This window comes from Charadrius vociferus, unplaced genomic scaffold (genome assembly GCF_000708025.1).
Source record: "Charadrius vociferus isolate BGI_N301 unplaced genomic scaffold, ASM70802v2 scaffold1339, whole genome shotgun sequence".
Classification (NCBI taxonomy): Eukaryota; Metazoa; Chordata; class Aves; order Charadriiformes; family Charadriidae; genus Charadrius; species Charadrius vociferus.
The window spans coordinates 47,552-66,941 of record NW_009650216.1 but is presented as its reverse complement, the minus strand read 5'-3'; the positions used below and the strand labels follow the sequence as shown (position 1 = coordinate 66,941).

Here is a 19,390-nt window from a genome sequence, read left to right as displayed (position 1 = left end):
GGGGTTGGGATACTCGGGGACCGAGCTTGGGGGCCTGTCGTGCAGGGAGAAGGTGTGTGGGGGATGGGGAATGGAGGGAGAAGGGTTTTGGTGTGAGGCGGGTGGTGGGCCTGGGGCGGGGGTCGCTTCTGGTTTGCTTCGGAAACGTCCCAGCTGCAGTCAACCAGAGGGGAAGGGAGTGGGGAAGTCACGGCGGGGCGGTCAGTCCGTTATGGGGAGATAAAAACCTCTGCTGAGTACTTTATGCGTAGTGTGCCTTCTCTAACAGAATAATTTGAAGGAGTGTGTCTCTGTTTGCCTTTTTGTATAGGAAAAAATTGAAAAGCACTTCTAAGTATATTTATCAGACTCTGTTTTTGAATGGGGAGAACAGCGACATCAAAATTTGTGCTCTGGGAGAAGAGTGGAACTTGCATAAGATATATTTGTGTCAGGTAAGTGGCTTCCTCACAATGGAAACTATTTTTAATAAAAGAATATTTGGTAAATGTTAAGTGTGACTTGAGGTATTTTTCTTTTCTTTTTTTTTCCTTATACTTCAGACTTACCACTCTTTCTGTGGATGCAAGTAGTTAACCAACTTGTGTTGTACTTTTGATAGTAATGTTAGGAAGCGTAGATGTAGCTTTGTGTTTGAAAAGTTTGTTTAGCTCTGTCTCTTGCCATTGGATTTTTTTAATCTGCTTGTCTTAACCTTAGCACATCCTTTGTGAAAACAGTTGTGAAAATTGTCTTTTGATGTCCTGAGAGTATGTTCTTGTTTCCTGAACAAATGACTGAGAGTTTCCTGCGATGTTAATATCATTGCAGAGCAAAGAAAGTGCTTCCAGAATGGATTTGTGAAGCACTTGGTAACCCGGTTCAGTTTTACTGTTCACTGGGGCTCGAATGTAGGTGCCTGAAGTGAAATGGCTGGAGCTGGGTCTCTGTATTTGTTATGCAGCCCTCATCCTTGGATGAAGGCTTTCTTCCTGCTGCATGAGGAAGGGATGCGCAGCTCTAAAAAGGAATAAATCGTAGTGCATACCTACAAAAAAGAGGCTGTTTCTACAAGCATTTTATCTTGGGTTTGTATTAAGGTGAAGTTCTTTGTGCTACCTCTTGTGTTTTGGGAGTGAAGAGGTTGTCTTTACTGCCTGTTCTCTTTATTACTTTTCACGTGACAGAAGTGGGGGAGAGACGATGGCTTTGTCTTGAAATGTCTCATTCAGTTGTGCCGTTAACTTTAAAGTGGGAGTCTAACCTTGGAAGCAATTTATTTGAAGCGAGAAGAGAAAGTAATGTCAGGTACTATACCTGAAAATGCGTGCACTTCTTTGTTAGCTGTAGTCAAACACCAAGCAGTTGTACGTGTTACAAGATGAAGATGTCGCTATGAGATGCTCAGCAGGTTGAATGCAGTTTCTCTGGTATAACAAATGATGGTAGAAGTGAATTCTTGACTTTTTTTTTTGTTACGTTAATGCCATGACTCCAGCGTAGGCATAGCAGTTACTTGCATTGGTCACAGTGAGGGGAAATTTCGTTGCTTTCTTGTAAGGAAAAGCCTTTTATTTTACATGTGTTAGAACCCTTTAATAAGCATAAAATGAGGGCAGGAATGTCATTTGTGTATAGCTCAGGACTGACCAGTGGCAGCCATCTCTGGGTAGAACAGTGAGTGTGTGACCAGGGGGGACAGCTGGCAGACACAGCTGTACTTATCTGCTGGCTTTTGACTCCGTGTAATAAAGGGAGGATATAAGTGGGTTCGACAGTTATGTTGTGCAGCATGAACAGAGTGGGTACGTTGTAGGTTCGTCCTTAGACTGTTGTTGGTGACGATGTTTTTAATCGTCATTGTGATTCTGTTGTTGCTACGTCTCAAGTTCGTGAAGCTAGTCCTTAAAGCTTAGTGTGGGTTGATGACTAAAACTGAACGATAAATTGCTTCTCAGGATGCTTTTTAGCAGACTTTGCAAACTGCAAATTTCTTCTGTAGAGCCCTTGTTGTACAAGTGATGTTCTTGTGAGATAAGTTAACCATGCTCATAAGTCAGGTTTCTGTTTCAATTTGCGCTCTATCATTGGCATTATGTTACTGTAGGTAAAATATTTTTGGAGGTTAAAAATAACTCTCAGTGAAATGGGGACTCCTCTGCCTTGTTGAGCAGACTATCTCAGTCTGAATGTTTCTGTTTCCTGATCTCTCAAGTTACTGCAGTTAGTTTGATAAACGACAGTAAGGTCCTGCTCTGCCCGTGAATGGCAGATCTGAGTAATGGAGGATATCCGTTTTCTGATGCTGTTTACTAAAATGATAATTTCCCATGAAATTGAGGAGTTGATCTACGTGGCCAAGCTTAGGTAGCCTCATGAGAATTGGTAAACTGAATAAGGTTCTGGCTTTGAGAGTAGTGTGTTGTATATCATCATAGTTAGGGGATATGCTGAAGGTACAGAAGTACTTACATAATCAAATAAAATAAAAATTGGTTTTTATGTCGTTTGCTGCCCTGAGTTGAAATGCTGAGTTAAGAGGTCAGGGAATATGGTCCTGTACAAATAGACTTTATTTTTTTGATCTCTCAGGTAAACTTCAGTGAGTGATAGCATCTCATAATGGGCACATCTGCTGCTGAGAAGGAAAAGCATGAATCCTAGTAGAGCAGTATATTTCACTTCATTTGGATGGAATCCTATCAAATTCTAGTTTTATATGCCTTACACTTTATAATAAAAGGTATATTTACATAAATGGTGTATGTGTATGTGTCCTTGGTATGAGACTACAATCTTATACATTAATTTGTATGTCTTGCATGCTTTTTTTTTTTTCTCTGCTGGTACCCAAACTGGCATTGCTTAATGCCTGCAGGATTTGTTGTCCACCAGTAACATTAAGGACTTAGTTTGTGGACTAATTATATCCCCATTGGTGGTGTGGTTTGTAGGAAAAGAGCTTATATGGCTTTTCTGGCCCTTTAAAGCTCTTTACTTGCTCTGATTACAGGCATGTAGTCCAAATTTTTTATACGCATTTTCACTTTCAGAAATAGAGCAACTACAATTAGCCCTTTCTCAAGTGTGTCAGAATGTTTTAGCTTGTGAAAAGTTCCCTTAATACATTTTGTTCTGCATAAAGGTAAATATTAACGATTTTTCATTCCGTGTGCTGCTTTTGACAGTTCTAATTTGAATGAAATCTCTTACTTGAGTTCTTTTTCTCTCATCTTCCCTCATACAGTCAGGCTACTTTTCCAGCATGTTCAGTGGATCTTGGAAAGAGTCTAGCATGAACGTCATCGAGTTGGAGATTCCTGACCAAAATATTGATATAGAAGGTAAGTGGTAACCTTTTATTTTACGTAAACTCTGGAGGTAGAGCTTAAGTTGAACCTGCCAAAAAAAACCTGTGGGTTTTTTTTAAAATAATTTTCAAACTAGTAAATAAGAATCTTGAGAGAATGAGTTCTCTGCTCATTTAGTTTTGCACTTAACTCGGGTCACCCGTAGAGTTGAATTCATACTTGTACCTCTGAGTTGGGAAGCGCAGCTGCAAAGCAGCCACTTGTCCTGTTGTTTTGGCAACGGGGCTCTTGAGATCAATGTCCGCAATGCTTGTGGAGACCCGAGGCTTAGAGCATGAATCACATCTTCATCTGTCTGGTCCTGAAACGCTACCGAGTGGAGTGCTTACAGGGGACTGATGTGAGTTGGCAGGACGTTTTGCTATGGTTCCAAGCTCTGCAGAATGAAGAAATAGTGTTTTTCAGAAAAATTGCAGAGAAACTTGGAACATCGTAGCAATATCTCAACATTATGCTAGAGGTCGATTGCAGAGAAGGATGATGAGGTTTAGCTTTTTATCTAGTTTTACTGCTTTGCACGTCGCTCTGTGGCATGACTTGGTAGCTGTTTTAAGATGAAAAGTGAAATAGTGAAAAGGACTACATTTTATTGGTTAATGCAGTGTTCTGTGTTTATGTGTGTGCTTGGGCTGGTAAATCCAGAACTTTTGGGCTTTTTATCCAGAGCAAGTAAGATTGTAGAGAATGTATGCACTTGAGTGGTTTGGTTGTGTTTACAGATTCTTTTAGTTATCCATCCTCAGTGTCCTGTCTTTGTTTGACACTTGTACTCTTTTCAGCTCTACAGGTGGCTTTTGGCTCACTGTATAGAGACGATGTGTTAATAAAACCCAGTCGAGTAGTTGCACTTTTAGCAGCAGCCTCCATGCTGCAACTTGTAAGTAATAAATATGCAATATTTTTATGGTTTCTTTCCAGATAAAGATAACAGTTCACGATATACTCACACACACCTATTGTTTCACCCAGAGAAATGAATCATCTTTTCAGTCTAGGTGGGGGAGAAACCCCAAACATAACGCACTGGTTTTATTTAAAAATGCTATGACTAAGAGTCAGTTGTAATATTAAGTGCTGCTTTGAGAATCATATCTAGAAGTAGATTAAAATATGTTTTAACAGCTCATTTGTTCTACCCTGAAGGTATTCATTAAGCTTTTCTTTCATGTGAGGTAGTCTTAAGAAGAATCTATTTTTCTGAGGAGCGTTGGTTTAAATTTTCTGGATGGCATAGCGCAGGGCACTGTAGCACACGTGACTTTTGGTAATTGTTCAGGCATGAAAATTTGTGGGAACTGCAAAATCTCTGACTTTTCCTGTTGGGAAATTAAAACTTTGAATATTTGTGGGTTTTTTTTCTTCCCCACAGGATGGCTTAATCCAGCAATGTGGTGAAACAATGAAGGAAACCATTAAAGCAAAAACTGTGTGTGGTTATTATAATTCAGCGGGGACATACGGGTTAGACTCTGTGAAGAAAAAGTAAGAATTACTTTCTCCAAGCTGCTTTGTACATTGTTAATTAAAAGTATCAACTTACAAACAGCAATATAATGCCCAAGTTAATTTTTTTTAGGCTGTCTGACTTGGGCTGTGCTTGTCCTGTTTAGTTTTTGAGTTTCTACTATAATCAATTACCTTAAATTTACTAAAGTACATTAGTAAAGGCAATATATTTGGTCGTCAGCATGACAACGAAATAATACTTGTGGTCATTGACTGTTTTATCACAAAGCTGCTTAAATATTTAGAACTTAAGCTTAACTTTATCTTAATTAGGAGGGCTAATTACACATTTGGGAGCAGAATGTTGAGGTTAGTGCTAACTGCTTCCTTATGCTGTGAATTAGTCTGCTCAGAGCTTTTTCTGGCACTAATAGGACTTTGAATTTAGCTTTCGCTGTACTTTGAGAGAAACTAAATACAAATTTAAGAGTTACAGAAAAATTTGGAAAGTTTCATGGTAAACTTCATGGTTTTGAAGTAACTTTTTCATGTTTTTACGCATTCATGTTTCTGATTAAAGTGGTATTTCAATATCACATGGTACGTAATCGGGCTTTGTGAGCCTGAGCAACTCTTGCAGGAATGTTAACGTTAACGTATTATAAGAAAATAACGTACTAATTCCTTGCTTTTAATCTAGGTGCCTTGAATGGCTCTTGAATAACCTGATGACTCACCAGAGTGTTGAACTCTTCAAAGAACTCAGGTACAGGCTTCAGTTAACATTGAGCGATGAAGTACAACTTCTTCCAAAGTATATAGCTCGCTACAAATAACGTTCTAGGCTATTGATGGTTGCTTGTTACCTAGCTTGCTTGCTTGCTTTTGGCTATACTGTCTCATCTGTCAATCTTCTGATTTTTCTTTTTTCTTATTTTTTCAGCATAAACGTCATGAAACAGCTGATTAGCTCTTCTAACCTATTTGTAATGCAAGTGGAAATGGACGTGTATACTGCTCTCAAAAAGGTACTTAGCAAAGGGGCTTTATGAATGAGGCTGAACTCCTGAGTAGTAGTTGATTTGTAACGTGATGAAAATTTTAGCCTTTTCGGTATTTACTGGAAGTATTTAATAGAGTATCAGAAACTCTGTGGGAATGAATATGTTATGAAAATGTCACTTTAATAATGCACATGTTACTTGTTTGAAAACTCCTTCAATTAACTCACTAGAGTTTGTTTATTTTACCTAGTGGATGTTCCTTCAGCTAGTGCCTTCTTGGAACGGGTCTTTGAAACAACTCTTAACCGAAGCTGATGCCTGGTTTGCCAAGCGTAGGAAAGGTAAGATTAATTCGCACTGCCTTGGATTGTGGAAGATTAGAAGGAAAATACGATAGTCTTCCTCTACTTCCAAACTTTTTCGCGTTTTCTCTGGGGAGGCTTAACTGCCAACAGTCCCTGGTCTCAACAGTGATAGCTTTTTACCCTGTTTTGCCAAATATTTTCAAGTGAGCACATAGCTTTTTCACCGTTTTGTCCATGTGTTTTCAAGTGAGCATGCATGGTTGCTATTTTTGCTTTGTTGCTTTTGCTATTGTTCAGTTAGGATAAGCTTTTGTTGCCTTCTCACTAGAAGGCACTAGCGTATTTCAAAAGAGGAAGAGTTTGGTCTAACGTTTTTGCTGAAAGGATTTGAAAGTAAGTGATTTCTTAATTTTACTTGCAAAACATGATTTGCCTCTCCATAATAACTTTCTCTGATCAATAAGTTAAAACTCGATCTCAAATATAAATAGGTCTGGAAAATATTCAGGAACATAAATTGTAATACCAGTGCTCTGTCTTGCAGATTTTGAGGGTGACATTGCATTCCTGGAGTCAGAACAGGGGAGTGCGTTCCTCTCGGTGTTCGCACACTTGAGATTACAGTATATCATCAGTGACTTGGCATCAGCCAGAATTGTTGAGAGAGACTCCTTGATACCCTCAGGTGAGTGAGTACTTGGCTGATCGAGTTCTGCGTACCTTTTCTAGTCTGTCTTACCCAAGTGGAATTGGGGAATATCTAGGTGCGTTTACTGGTCTTATTGCTCACGTGTTCATCTCCAATGTTAGAATTGTGGCTGAAATTCAGCAGAAGTTGAATATTAAATTTACATGCATAAAAATCTTAAAAGGCACACACGTAGGTGTGTTAAGCATTTTGTTGATCAGTCAGTTTATCAAAACACTCTATAGTCAATACATAGTGTTTAAGTGACCCCAGAGCCCCAGACATGCAAAAAACCTTTTCCTCTTAAGAGACCTAAACTTGCTGGGACTCAACTGTTTTGTAGCCATTATCTTTCTAAAAAGAGCTGGGTAGTTTTTGATAGTATTTGGAATAATACCTGAAGATGAAAACCGAAAGCATAAGGTGCTGTGAATCCTTGCCCCATCTTCAAAGACAAGTGTTATTTATTAAGAGATATTTAGGGTGTTTTTGGAGGAGGTAAGATATTTAAGTATTCCGCTCTTGTCCTTTTATTTGCATTTTGACTTCCATAAAAATACATCCTCATTCTAGGTCGTGGTGCTTTTTGAAGCCCATAGAGTGAAATGCCATTTAATATTATTATAGATTGTTGTTAGTAACATTACATTGTCACTGAAAAATAAAAAGCCCCATTCTCATTTTGCTGCTGAAGTCCGAGTTCACAGATAGGCTTTGTTCTGTGCTTGGAAGTTGTGTAAACCTGGCTGCTGATAGATGAATAAGACTGAAAATGAGTTGGGCTCTCACTTGAAAATGTTTTTCTGCTGTCTTTCATAGCTTTTATCATCTGAAACACCCACCCCTCCTTCTTTTTCCACTTCTTTATTTTTCTCCCTCCCCAGAGTTAATTGTGTTCTTTTGTAGCAGTGTTTGGACTTCTCATGCTCTGCCTTTGAATTTGGCTCTTGGTATCCTTGCTCCGTGTTTCACTCTGTTCAGTGTTCCCTGTTCATAGTTGAATATTAGCATTGAATTTTGCATCTTAACTCTGACAGCTTTTTTTTTTTCCTAGCTCACATGTACACAGCCTTGATGGGTTTTTTTAGTATCTGTCCACACTATAACCATTCATCTGTGTGTCTGTGATGTCTTATTTATAGGTGCAATTGCCAAATGTCAATTAAGACTGCTTTTATTGAGCTGTTTAGCACTCTTATTTGTAACTTCTTGACATCTGTGTTCTTGTCATCTGTCCATACTTGCAGCCTTGGGGTTCGCTTTGGCCTCTGGCCATATGTAAATATTTAACCTGTCTTTGAGTTACACTACTATCTTCCTGTAAAATTAAAATTATTTTTTTTCATCTCGCATTGGCTTTTTCCTTCATGCTGCCATAGATGTCAACACAGTGATGATACAATGCCAAAACAGACCTGTCGGGATATTTCCTTTGAAGCCTGCTAGCCCGATCAAATTGTTAGATGCTTTAATAACACTTTTCCTGCCATTAAGACAGTGAGCATCACTGCTCAGTTTGTCTTTCCTGCACTGCTGTGTCCTGTCTCTGCCAGAAATAATGGTTTCGTTGCTCTTTGTCGCTGAATAACCTTGAGCGCCTCCTTCTCGCGCTTTGAAATGTTTGAAGAGTGCAGGTTTCAGGAGCTGAATTGTGACTCTCTATGATAGGGGGTACCTGTCGGGAAGGGGTATGGTCCTATCTAGAAATCTTACTAGAAATCTTTCAGTCTCTTGAGTGAAAGTGGACAATTACTGCTGCTTAAATGTACTGGCTTTCCCTACCCCCAGTTCTGGTTTAAATTCATACTTTAATAGATGGAGAAGAGACTGTCTTCTGCACTAGTTCTGACAAAGTAAAATATGAAGGAACTCGGTTATCCTGTGCTCAAAACGTCTATTTAAAAGTGTTCTTTGAACAGCAGGTGGAGGCAGTGTGTTAGAGTGCTGCGGCAAGCTGAGGTGCAGTTTGGGTGAATGATCTGGTCGGTTATGTCCAGTAGGTGAGGCAGTTCTTGACCTCGAGCAAGCAATAAAATTTTATGTTATGCATAAAAATCCCGGAAGAACAGATCTGATCTTTGATATGTGGTATTTTATATACTTAAGTGATGTATAAAGTAAATATAATCCATGTTATTTCAGATTGATACTGGTACAGATTATAATCAAAGTGCAAAGGCATCTTCATTGTGTAATAAAAAATAAGATAACTTTGGCTGAATGACCCTTTAAATCCTTAACTTAATGATGGCACAGGAGAACTGTGGATTATTTCCTTGTGAAGTGGCTTTGTCAGCATGTGAGATGTTGCAAACCAGAAATTTGCCAGTACTACACTTGCTTTTCTTCTCTTAATGTTGCTGCTGTTATCGCTTACCAGAACTGTGCTGGGCAGCCTTTCCTTAGTGTTCTTCAGTGGATAGATTGTGTGTCTGTGCTCAAACCCAAAAGCCTTCTATCTTGGTACGTCAGAGGAAGAATGTTTCTTAAATTATTACAAGATTAATTGCAACTTCGAGGCTGATTTGCTTGTGCTTATTGAAAAAGAATGCAATTTTCTCATAGTTCTCAAGGTATTAGAGAACAAACTGTTTGCTCTTTCACAGATGTAACAGTTCATAAGCTGCGATAAATGCTGAAATAGGCTCGGTTGCTTTGTAGTCCTACAGTGGGAAAGGTAGTGTGATGACAATTTTTGAGTGCGTGGTGACTGCAGAAAGAGTATCTGATGTTTACGCTCTACCACTGTTTATGAATTAAAAAAAAAAAGAATAACTAAAAAGCCTGAATTCCAAGAGAGCTGGAAGAGCAGGGAGGGAAGAAGAGCATAATGTGGAGACCTCTGTGTGTGTAATGAAGTGCTGTTAGAGTTTAATACTTGATAGCCCTTGTGATCTGTTAATGCCAGTTTGTAGCCAAAAGCTGTATTACGATCAGGAACTCTTGCTTGTCATTTAAAAGGAGGCTTAGATAAATATTATTGGTGCACTTTTGAACAGATTATTGGCTGCCAGCATCCAGTATTTGAGGTGATCGCGTTGTACCCAAGAGACTCTACAAACTTGGAATTTGCTGGGTAGTTCGTATTGTAGTGTAAGCCTTTTAGATTGTTCTAGATGAAATTGTTCTCAGGGAGGTAAAGAAGGAAATCATCTTGAATAGTTTTAATGCCCTGTATGTGCATAGGACCTGCAGGAGAAAACTGTAGTACTATATTAGCAGTTCACAACAGAGAGCCTGTTCTTGTTTGCATAGAAAAGATGTGAGACAGAAATACATTATGTGTCTGTCTGCAAGCGAAGTGTTCGTTGTTCTGCTTTATAGCTCCTGATTTTTTCATTTGTGTATTTTTTTCCTTGTAGCACATCCATTCTCTGCTCGTTACCTATGTAGTTTTCATTAATCATTTTTATGCTTTCTGTTGTGCTTTGATTAATTTCCATTTTGGTCCTATCACAGTCTGAATCTTAACTCTAGAATTAGGAGGGCGAGGGCTGGTTTCAGGTTTGGCATCTGGGACTTCTAAGGCCATCTCAGCACTGTGATCTCGCTGCTTCTCCCTTCTATCATCTTCATCAACTACCTGTTTTGTTGTAGTGGTACCAGTGGTTCTCACTGTTCCTTCCATCCCATCCATTCCTCCATGGAGTTTGTTCTCGTGCGTGACCTTGCGTACTTGCCCCTGTTCGTTATCTTGACTAAGAAGAACTTACATACTGTGCTTTTGGGTGCTTGTGATCCCTTTTGTGTAACTTACTTACAAGCTATTAGGTTTTGTTCTGTTTTATCTCTTGGTTGCAACTGTTAAATTAATACAGCTGATAAAATCTTTATGGTGTTCTCAGATGAAGACATGATTTATGTTTATTCTTGGTAGGGGACAGTTTCTGTTTGTTTTTACCATATCCGTGATAAGCCTCTGTTTCCTTTATCCTTTGATTCTGTTTTCTTCTTGTTTAAATTGTGTAGAATTCTGTTGGGGATTCAGAAAAAAGCATCTTTTCCCAAGAGCTTGTTAACAAGCTCCTTGGCTTAACAGAACTTTGCGCGCCGAGAAAAATATGTTGAGTTGCATCACTTCTGGCAGTGGTAAATGCTTGATAAGATGAATATACTCCTGAGTTACTTAGTGTTGGTTGTTGATTTTTATCTGTACCGCTTCTTCTGTAGCTGTGGCCTGGAGATGAGTAACACAAGTGCAGTATGAGGTGGTGGGTTCGCATAGGCCAGTTATTCTCCACAGTTCCTAAGTGTAACCTTATTATTTCAATGTAATTTTATTTTTTATATTTCAAATGTTTGTGAACATCCTCCTTCCCCACTCCAAAGACAACACCAAGCTTTTTTTTTTCTTTAATTTTAGAATGGCTGTCCTCTGTTTACAAACAGCAGTGGTTTGCCATGCTCAGAGCAGAACAAGACAATGATATTGGGTAGGTATATTACAGGCTTTCCTTCCTTTCTTTCTTAAATTAGAAACCTTCCTGTCATATAAATTCTGCCATGATTAAGTTTTGGAGTTTACATTGAGAAGAGAGGGGTTAAAGCATACTTCAGTGGTTTTGAACTCCGTTGTTCTCAGGGGAGCTGTCTGTTCCCTTGGGCTGGCTGATCTCCTGTCCTTTAAACAGTAGAACTCCAGAGCACTTGTACAGCGCCACCAGAGGTAAACACTGGGGAGGGATGTTCTGTATGTTCTTTTATGTTGGTTAATGCTCCTCACTGGTACGTTGCCTTGAAATAACGTGTTGAGGCTGTGAAAGAGTAACTTAATAGCCTTCTGTTTTAAGGACGACTTTAGGAAAAGTACAGCGTATGGAGAAGAAGCGTTTTCTGTCCTGCTCCCTTTCTCCCTGGGCTAGGTGGGCAAGAGGTGGTGGTGCAATGGGACTAACTGTATTGGTACCGAAGGCAGTTTGTCGGTTTTTGTTTCTGCGGGGATAACTGCGCACTAACCTTTGTTCCTGCCTCTCCCAGCCTAGCCTCCCAGGCAGCGAGCGAGGGCCCAGCACCCAGCAGGGCTTGGCATCCTGTGACCTGGTCGCCTCATTCCCTTCTAATTTCACAGCCTTTCCCCTGCCCAGTGTTTGTGCGTGATAGCTCTCTCCGCTGCCAGCACCTCCATCTCCTCCCAGGCAGGGCATCCTTCTCCGCTGCTAAGACGCTGTTCTCTCCTTAATCCTCCTATTTTATATCCTATCTTTTCTCCTTCCTAGACCATGCGCTGTGCTGTGTTGGCATTTCATTGCCTTCGAGGAAGTTCCGTGACAGCTGCCGTGTTTCTGTGCCCTTTCAAAGACCTGCATGTAGCTGTACTTTGTGTAACGCCCTCACCGCTGTCTGTCTATGTAACACGTGGTTGGGTTTCTTGAGCCTGTGCTTAACAAGTGTTATCGGTGGTAGTGGCTTGAGCAGCGAGGCATGTTGCTTTAATGTATGTTACGTGTGTGCGTGTGATCACAAACTGTTTCCCTTCCTTCTGCTTGCTTTTTTTTTTTTAAGGGACTTTGCCAACTCCCTTAATCTTTTTCCAAATACCGAAACTGGCAAAATGTGATTGCGGGCGTTGTTCCTGCCTTTGTCTTCTCTCCTAGTTCTTGGTGTGCTTTGCAGACAATAAGGAAGCTGCAAAATGTTTGTTACCTTTCAAAACCCAATAAACCAACAACTTTATTTTCTTCCATCAGTTCCGTTAGGCCGGCATTTGCCATTCTGAAGATGAGCACGTTCGGTTGCAATGGTAGCCTTCACTTAGTAACTGCAATCTGAAAAGCATAAGAACCACTGTCCTGATTTGAACCAGAGGCCGTGCAGTCCGTGGCGGCATTCAGCGGTAGGGTTACAAATCTCCCGTCTTCATTTCAAGTGAAGAGTGAGTGTGCTCTTGATGTATTTCTCTGGCAGTCAGTAGTTCAGGATTTTCCAGTTGGAGGTTTTGGCTGGATCGTTATTGAACAACCAACCACCAATAGACCTGTTCTTAAACACGTTGAGTTCTTATGCTTTAGCCCCAACACCCTGTGGCGGTGGCTTCCATGGCTTAATTGTGTATTATATAGGAAATATTTCTTTGATTACTTCCTTTTGATATTGTCATGTAATAGTGTAAAAAAAAAAAAAGAGCCCCCAAAACTCTGACTTTATTCTTAATAAAAGTCAAGATCTTTAAATATTGGTTCTTTTTGTCAGTTGCACTGCTTTAGGAGAAGGTAGAAGTAAAGCACGTAATTGTAAATCTCATCATTTCAGCTCCTAAAGATTAATGTTGAGTGGTCGTAGCTTGTTTCTGATGCTATTCTTTTCTTGGGAAGACTTTTCTTATAATGTGATCATTGATGTATCTAACAGTAGGTCGTACATTGTGCGCTACCTTCTAGCTCGTATGGGAACCACAGTTAATATGAAAGTGAGTATTAACATAGTCATCACGATTCTGACACAAGATAAGACCGTGTATTTGCTTATTTTTGAATGTCTTTTGGTAGCTCACTGTAATGCAGTGAGAGTATTTTAATTGTCAGCCATCACACATCCATGCTTGTGAAAAATAAGCTCTCATACAAAACTGAAGTGAAGATGATGGAGATCACACCAGCTCTTAAAATGAGCAACTTCCATGTTCAGCTGCAGTGCTGATGGTTTCAGTGACTCTTGGAACGAGCAGAGTATTTTTCCATGTTTTTTGTGCTTGTCTATTTTTCTCTTTTGCAGTATGGGATTTTTAAAAATTTTTTTAAGGCAGCTAAAACTGAAAATCTCAGGCAGAGAAAGTTTTACTAAACAATAGGCTTCTGTTTGCCCAAATCTTATTCTGGCATTGGTTGCCAAGGGCTTTCATCAACGGCAATGGTAAGAAGCAGGTGAGATGTAGTGTTTCTTCTCAGTATGTCTTAGCTTCTGACTTTAGTAGGTTACAAACTTAATGGTTCAAGGTGGCATGCAGGTTCCTGTTTGTTTAACAGTCAATAATGGACTAATTGTCTTTGAACATAGTGTTCTCTGGAGTTGTGTGGGAGGGAGATGGTGGGGGGTTGCGCATGTGTGCGTGGAGTGCTTCCCGGCAGTGCTGTGCAGTTGTAATGTCGCTAGCCCATAGCACGCGACCTCTGGAGAGAAGAAGATAAAGATAGAAGGTAAAAGAAGAAGATAAATGTTACTTGAAGTCCTGAGATCACTTGTCTGTCTTCTCCTGGCCAGCTGCACTGCCACCCCACAGCGAGATGCCTGTGGTTCATAACTCATGGCTTAGAAGGCAAGACGTGCAACTGTCCCTTTGCGTTAAAGCAAATATTCTGGACGTTCGACCAACCTGTAGCTGAAAGAAAAGAATTAGGATTTTATAAGATCATCCTTTTATCCAGATCGCTGCCCTTCCTTTTGCGCTCACTGCCTGTATCAGTACCTTAACTCGTTTTCTGCCTTTTTAAGGCAGAAATAAGGCAGAGATAAGGGTGCAGACTTAGTAAGCTGATTGAAATGTGAAGTCTGAGTCCCAGTGAGCTGAAGTAAGGCTCTATGTTCATACCCCACCTGGTGCACCGCATAATTGCACCTGCTTATTCTAGGGCTGCCAACAGGGAAATTACGTTGCTTTGAAATGTGCAATGTGGTTTGCTCTTTTGATAACTTTAGAGAGGAGAAGAAAATGTTTCTCTTCTACTTTATGTAGTTTGCATTTAAAAGGACTAAACGTTTTATTCACTCTTCAGAATTTGAGAATTTTTTAGTGTAATACTGGAGTTTATGACTTTGAACTGTAGCTGCTCAAGGTTTACTTCTTGTGCTGAAGTGGATCACTTTTTTCTTTTTTTAATTAAACATTTGTTCTGTGGCAGATGCAAGACAGATCTTTCGAGCCCATGACTGGGATCGTTTCTACTCTAATAGTCTCTTTGGCAGTGTTTAAGAACAAAATAGAGTAACTTGACTATTCACTAGGCATATGGTAGGGCAGTGTAAGTGGTTAAAGCTGGAAGTTTTGCATCTTCTGGGGCTGCTGGAGGAACTGGGAGGTCGGAATACTAATGTCTGTCTGAACATTATGTGCTAATGTTTGTGAAATTTGTCACTAATTAAACCAAAATAAATCTTTTATCACCATTACTGAATTTAGGTCAGCTACATAACCAGTTCAGCTAGAAGATGTGGAAAAAGCACACGGGAGGTTCTTGGATGAATTTGGTTAACACGATTAGCTTATTTCCTTAACTTATTCATAAAATACTTAATCTTCCAGGATTGGTTTTCACAGAAACGGGGGGTGAAAAGACCACAGACTGAGTTTGTTCATAAAAGCTATTGCCAAAAATTCCTGTGGTGTGTGTACAGTAGGAAGAGAACAGACGCTGCGTTTCTTCTGGCTGATATAGCTTGAAGTATATTGTTTGATATTGCAGGTTTATAATTTCACTTGCGTGTGGGGGTTGCCTTTCATTATGATTTATAATACTCACTTTAAGCGTTTGTCCTCAGTGTAACTTGATGACTTTCTGGCAGTGGTTGCTTATTTGGTTAATGATGTAATCGTGCCTAAAGTTAAGTGAGTAACATACCTCTGGAAAACTGGGACTGATTTGACTTACGCTGGCTCGGCAAGATTTTTCTACGTGTTGAAGTGCCAGTGGAAACTGTTGGGTGAAACAAGTTCACATTGGTATAGAATGAGAGAATCCGAGAGGCTTATGGCACTTCGTGATGGCTGCGGGTAAAATTTTTAGACAAGTTGCATAACCAGCCTCTTGAGAAATCTTTCACGATGTCTCTGTGGGCGCTCCTTCGTAGCACGGCTGTTCTGCGGAGTTCTGCAGCTGCTCCTTGCAGTAGCACTCATTTATGTTTGTACCTGATGAGTCGGGGCTACTGCGTTCGAAAAGGATTTCGGGTTGTTTTTTTTTTTTAAGGAGGATTAGAGAAAGTATTTCATTGCAACAGCTATTATTTTCTTATCTAGAAGGTTCTTTTGTAAAAGTCCTGCCTCACTGAGGTTTGTACTGCGGTTTTGTAGAGTAATTGGATGTTCGTGGGATAAATTTGGGTTGGAAGGGATCCTGGGAGGTCACTAGCCTGACCTCTGCGCAAAGAAGGGTCACTTCACTCAGGTCTGTTCATCTTTCCCACGGTAAAGTACCATACAGAGCTCTTCAAGTGTCCTTAAAGACGCCTCTTTTTTTGTAGGCCTCAAGAAATAGATAAAGAGGAACTGGAAGCAAACAGCATGAGGTGTGGTCGAAAACTTGCAAAGGACGGTGATGTAAGTATGGCATGTGGCGAAGTCTGTGCGCAGCTAACGTGTCTTAGACATGTTAGCTATTTTCACGACATGTGGGTCTTAATTGTCAAACTGCATGAAAAAGATGTAATGGAGATGGTACATTAAGGAAATTCTTTTGTTCTCCCCAGAAGGATGAAGACACTTGCTGTCTTTACAGTAAATAAGGGATTCAGTGTTTTAACTCCGCTCTTGTGCTGGAAGAAAGCTGATGTTTGGAAAAACTTCTAGTGTGTGAAAGGAAGGAATGTAGCTGTGACTGGTCATTTGAGACTTGCAAAATACTTGCAGTTAAAATACAGCGCTGATCGCTGACGTCTTTTTTTTTTTTTAACTGGAAAAGGAAGCTTTCTCGATCAAATGTGTAATAGTCCCAGCCAGAAGCCCTGTGTGTTCCATATACGCGTGTGTGTCTTGAGGTAACAGGTCTTGTGAAAAAACAGGAAACAGGAATGTTTTCCTGCTGCGGTCGCTTAACCCAAGGACGTGTCACTGCAAGGAGTGCTTTGCACGTGAATGGGACCTGTAGTTAAGTGCTTCTTAGAAATACAGCACTAGTTACTGGAATGCAGAAGTATTTTCGATCCACTGGTGTTAAAGGTATTTTTGTACGTTTGGGAGGCAGCTGATAGTAAGCTTGTCCTGTGTATCAGCTGTCCGCCAGGGCTGGCTGCTAAAGTTGCCTACCGAGATGTCTTATGCTTCAAATAGGTGTTGGCAAGGATCCTTGAATCCACCATACATCTCCGTAGCCGAGAATCCGATTCCCAAATTCGATTTGTTGGAGAGATAGCGCTTATGGTTCGTGTTGTAGCCAATACTCAGCCTGGTTTGTTTGAGTTTGGTTGGTTTTTTTTTTTCACTCATGTTCTTCAGTACTGCTGGCGGTGGACTGGGTTCAACTTTGGCTTTGACCTTCTTGTTACTTATACAAATCGTTACATCATTTTCAAACGGAATACGCTGAATCAGCCGTGCAGCGGATCGGTCAGTCTGCAGCCTCGGAGGAACATAGCCTTCAGGTAAACGGTAACCGAGAAGGCAGACCCTGTGGGATGTACTAAAATGTCTTCCCGTAATGAAGTCTTTCCATCTGTGCTGGCATTAAATTTTGTTGCCACCAAGTTAGTTATGTTTGAAAATGTGATTCTGTCTCCTTGGGAGACACTCTTTGCACTGGAAAAATAAGTTATGGGATGTGACTGTTGTGTTATCCATAGGTTACGTCTCGCCTCTTTTGATAGCAATGGGAAAATTATTTGCAGTAGAACGACGGGATATCGGATCCTGACCCTTGAGAAGGACCAGGTACGTTTGTGGAGTTTTGAGCCGTTGAACTTGAGTGGTGGAGTCCAAGGCATGAAAAAAATGCCGAGAAGTCAACAGTGCTTTTGAAGAGAAGTTGTTCTGCTTGTTGTTATTGCTGATGTGGAATTTCAAGCGTTTCTTTTATAGGTAGTGGAAGATTAAGCTGATTTGTGAAGTGTAACTAGAGTAGGATAGCTTGGATTTCATTAGCGTTGATAATAGTGAAATTCATTCCCGTAGTGCTGCTGAAGCTGTCTGCTGCTCATGCGGTGTTCTGCTGCGCAACAGTGTCCTGGTTTGAGGCTTGCCCAGAGCCCAGACTTCCAGCGCTGCTGAGGTTACTCGTCTGAATAATGCAGACCATATACAGGCCATCAGACTCCTGCTTATTTAGAGGCAAATTTGGAGTTTGTTTGAAGGCTCTCATGTATTGTAAGCTGAAGAGCTAAGAGAATGTCTGTGTATTGTTCAGGGTGCTATTTATTAGTCTCCTAAAATAATAAATAAAAGCCTTAAAGAGAAGTGGAGTTTTCTTAAGCGAACGTGCCCATTTCCACCTGTCTGGGACAGAAGAATTTAGTAGGGAATGTGAAAGACTTGATCACCAAGTTTCTTAAGTCCTAGTCAGCAGCGATAGGTAGATGGCGAGTGCATGGAGAACTTTTCCTTGTAAGTGCCATCCTTACTATAGGATAAAGTTTCAATTTTGCTACCCCAAACCCAGTTCCTAGAGTAAAACTGAAAAATTCCTACCAAGAAACTGTAATGTGCTTTAAAGTGAAGACTGTTATGGATTGTCTGGGTGGTTAAATCTCCTGAAACTGGTAGTGGCAGAAAAGTCTCCCTTTCTCTCCAGCGTACTTGAAGGTAAAGTTTGCTCAGCCGTTTCTTCTGGTTCTGTTATCTTTGACACAGAAGGGTTGGTGGAACTGGGTCAAAGGGTTATGAGTGTTTTGAGAATATCTTATCGGTGTTAATACTATCAAACATCTGGTTAAGGTGAATTACTATCTTGACTTTATCTTCTGCTTTTTAATACATAGTAATTAAAATGTTTAGAATGACTATTAGGATCAAACTTTTGTGCTTTTTGGTGTACTTCCCTCCAACAGTGTCGCTTACTATGCACGTCTGCTGCGTTTGCTTTACAGGAGGAGGTAGTGATGAATTTGGACAGCAGACTCCTGATCTTCCCGCTCTATATCTGCTGTAACTTCTTGTACACGTCACCGGAGAAGAAGGCTGACAGTGAGGCGCTGCCGGATCATTCGGAAACCTGAGACCTCTTCCGTGGAATATAGTAGCACTTCTATAACTCCGTATGCCTGCTTCAAGTTACATGCCCTGCTGACGCACAGAGCTTCGACAACAAAAAAGGCCTTACACTGTAGCAAATATATATACATATGGCCTTAGTATACTCCTATGCATATCTGAAGAGAAGATCAGAAATTATATTCGCCAAAACTAGTTATCCCTTTTTTTATTATTATTATTATTATTATTTCTGTTCTGCATCTTCAGCCCGTAGCCATTCCGTGTTTGAGAAATGTTACGCTTTTATTTTTCTGGGCAAAAACTGAGCCAAATTGGAAATAGGGAGTTTGTGTGAATGACATCTTACAAACTTACCTGTCAGATTCTGAGCACACCTTGTGGGACGTGTGCTTTTTGTTGGTGTGGTTTTGGGTTTGTTTTTTGTTTTTTAATAACTGATCTGTAAATACCAGATCCATATTCTGCTCACTTTTGTGGCCCTTTTCCATTAGGGCCAAATACATCTGTGTAAATGTTGCCTGTCAACTTTTGTTAGTTATTTAACTGTACAGACTTTCCAACTTGCTTGTTTTTAAGCCTTTATTGTGTCTCATACGCATACATCTTATTCCTGTTCTTGGGCTTTTTTTAACGTTACAGAAGATATATGTCTTTTTTTAGCACGTGTATTTGCTAATAAGGATGCTCATAAGCGAGTTATTTTTTTCCACGTACTGAAAATACTCGAATGTAGTAACCATCAT

At 40.2% G+C, this 19,390-nt stretch overlaps 1 protein-coding gene across 1 annotated transcript in view; it reads left to right on the top strand.

Annotated features, from left to right (window-relative positions):
- GMCL1 (germ cell-less, spermatogenesis associated 1) overlaps positions 1 to 18,649 on the top strand; it is a 19,302-nt gene extending 653 nt beyond the window's left edge. Inside the window, exons 2-14 of the mRNA XM_009892972.1 lie at positions 311 to 434; positions 3,227 to 3,323; positions 4,130 to 4,227; positions 4,720 to 4,832; positions 5,497 to 5,562; positions 5,740 to 5,824; positions 6,051 to 6,141; positions 6,650 to 6,790; positions 11,157 to 11,226; positions 15,968 to 16,043; positions 16,938 to 17,083; positions 17,282 to 17,369; positions 18,521 to 18,649. Of these exons, the coding sequence (XP_009891274.1) occupies positions 311 to 434; positions 3,227 to 3,323; positions 4,130 to 4,227; positions 4,720 to 4,832; positions 5,497 to 5,562; positions 5,740 to 5,824; positions 6,051 to 6,141; positions 6,650 to 6,790; positions 11,157 to 11,226; positions 15,968 to 16,043; positions 16,938 to 17,083; positions 17,282 to 17,369; positions 18,521 to 18,649 (1,324 nt within the window). The remainder of the gene's footprint in view (positions 1 to 310; positions 435 to 3,226; positions 3,324 to 4,129; positions 4,228 to 4,719; positions 4,833 to 5,496; positions 5,563 to 5,739; positions 5,825 to 6,050; positions 6,142 to 6,649; positions 6,791 to 11,156; positions 11,227 to 15,967; positions 16,044 to 16,937; positions 17,084 to 17,281; positions 17,370 to 18,520) is intronic.
- Positions 18,650 to 19,390: the final 741 nt, after the last annotated feature.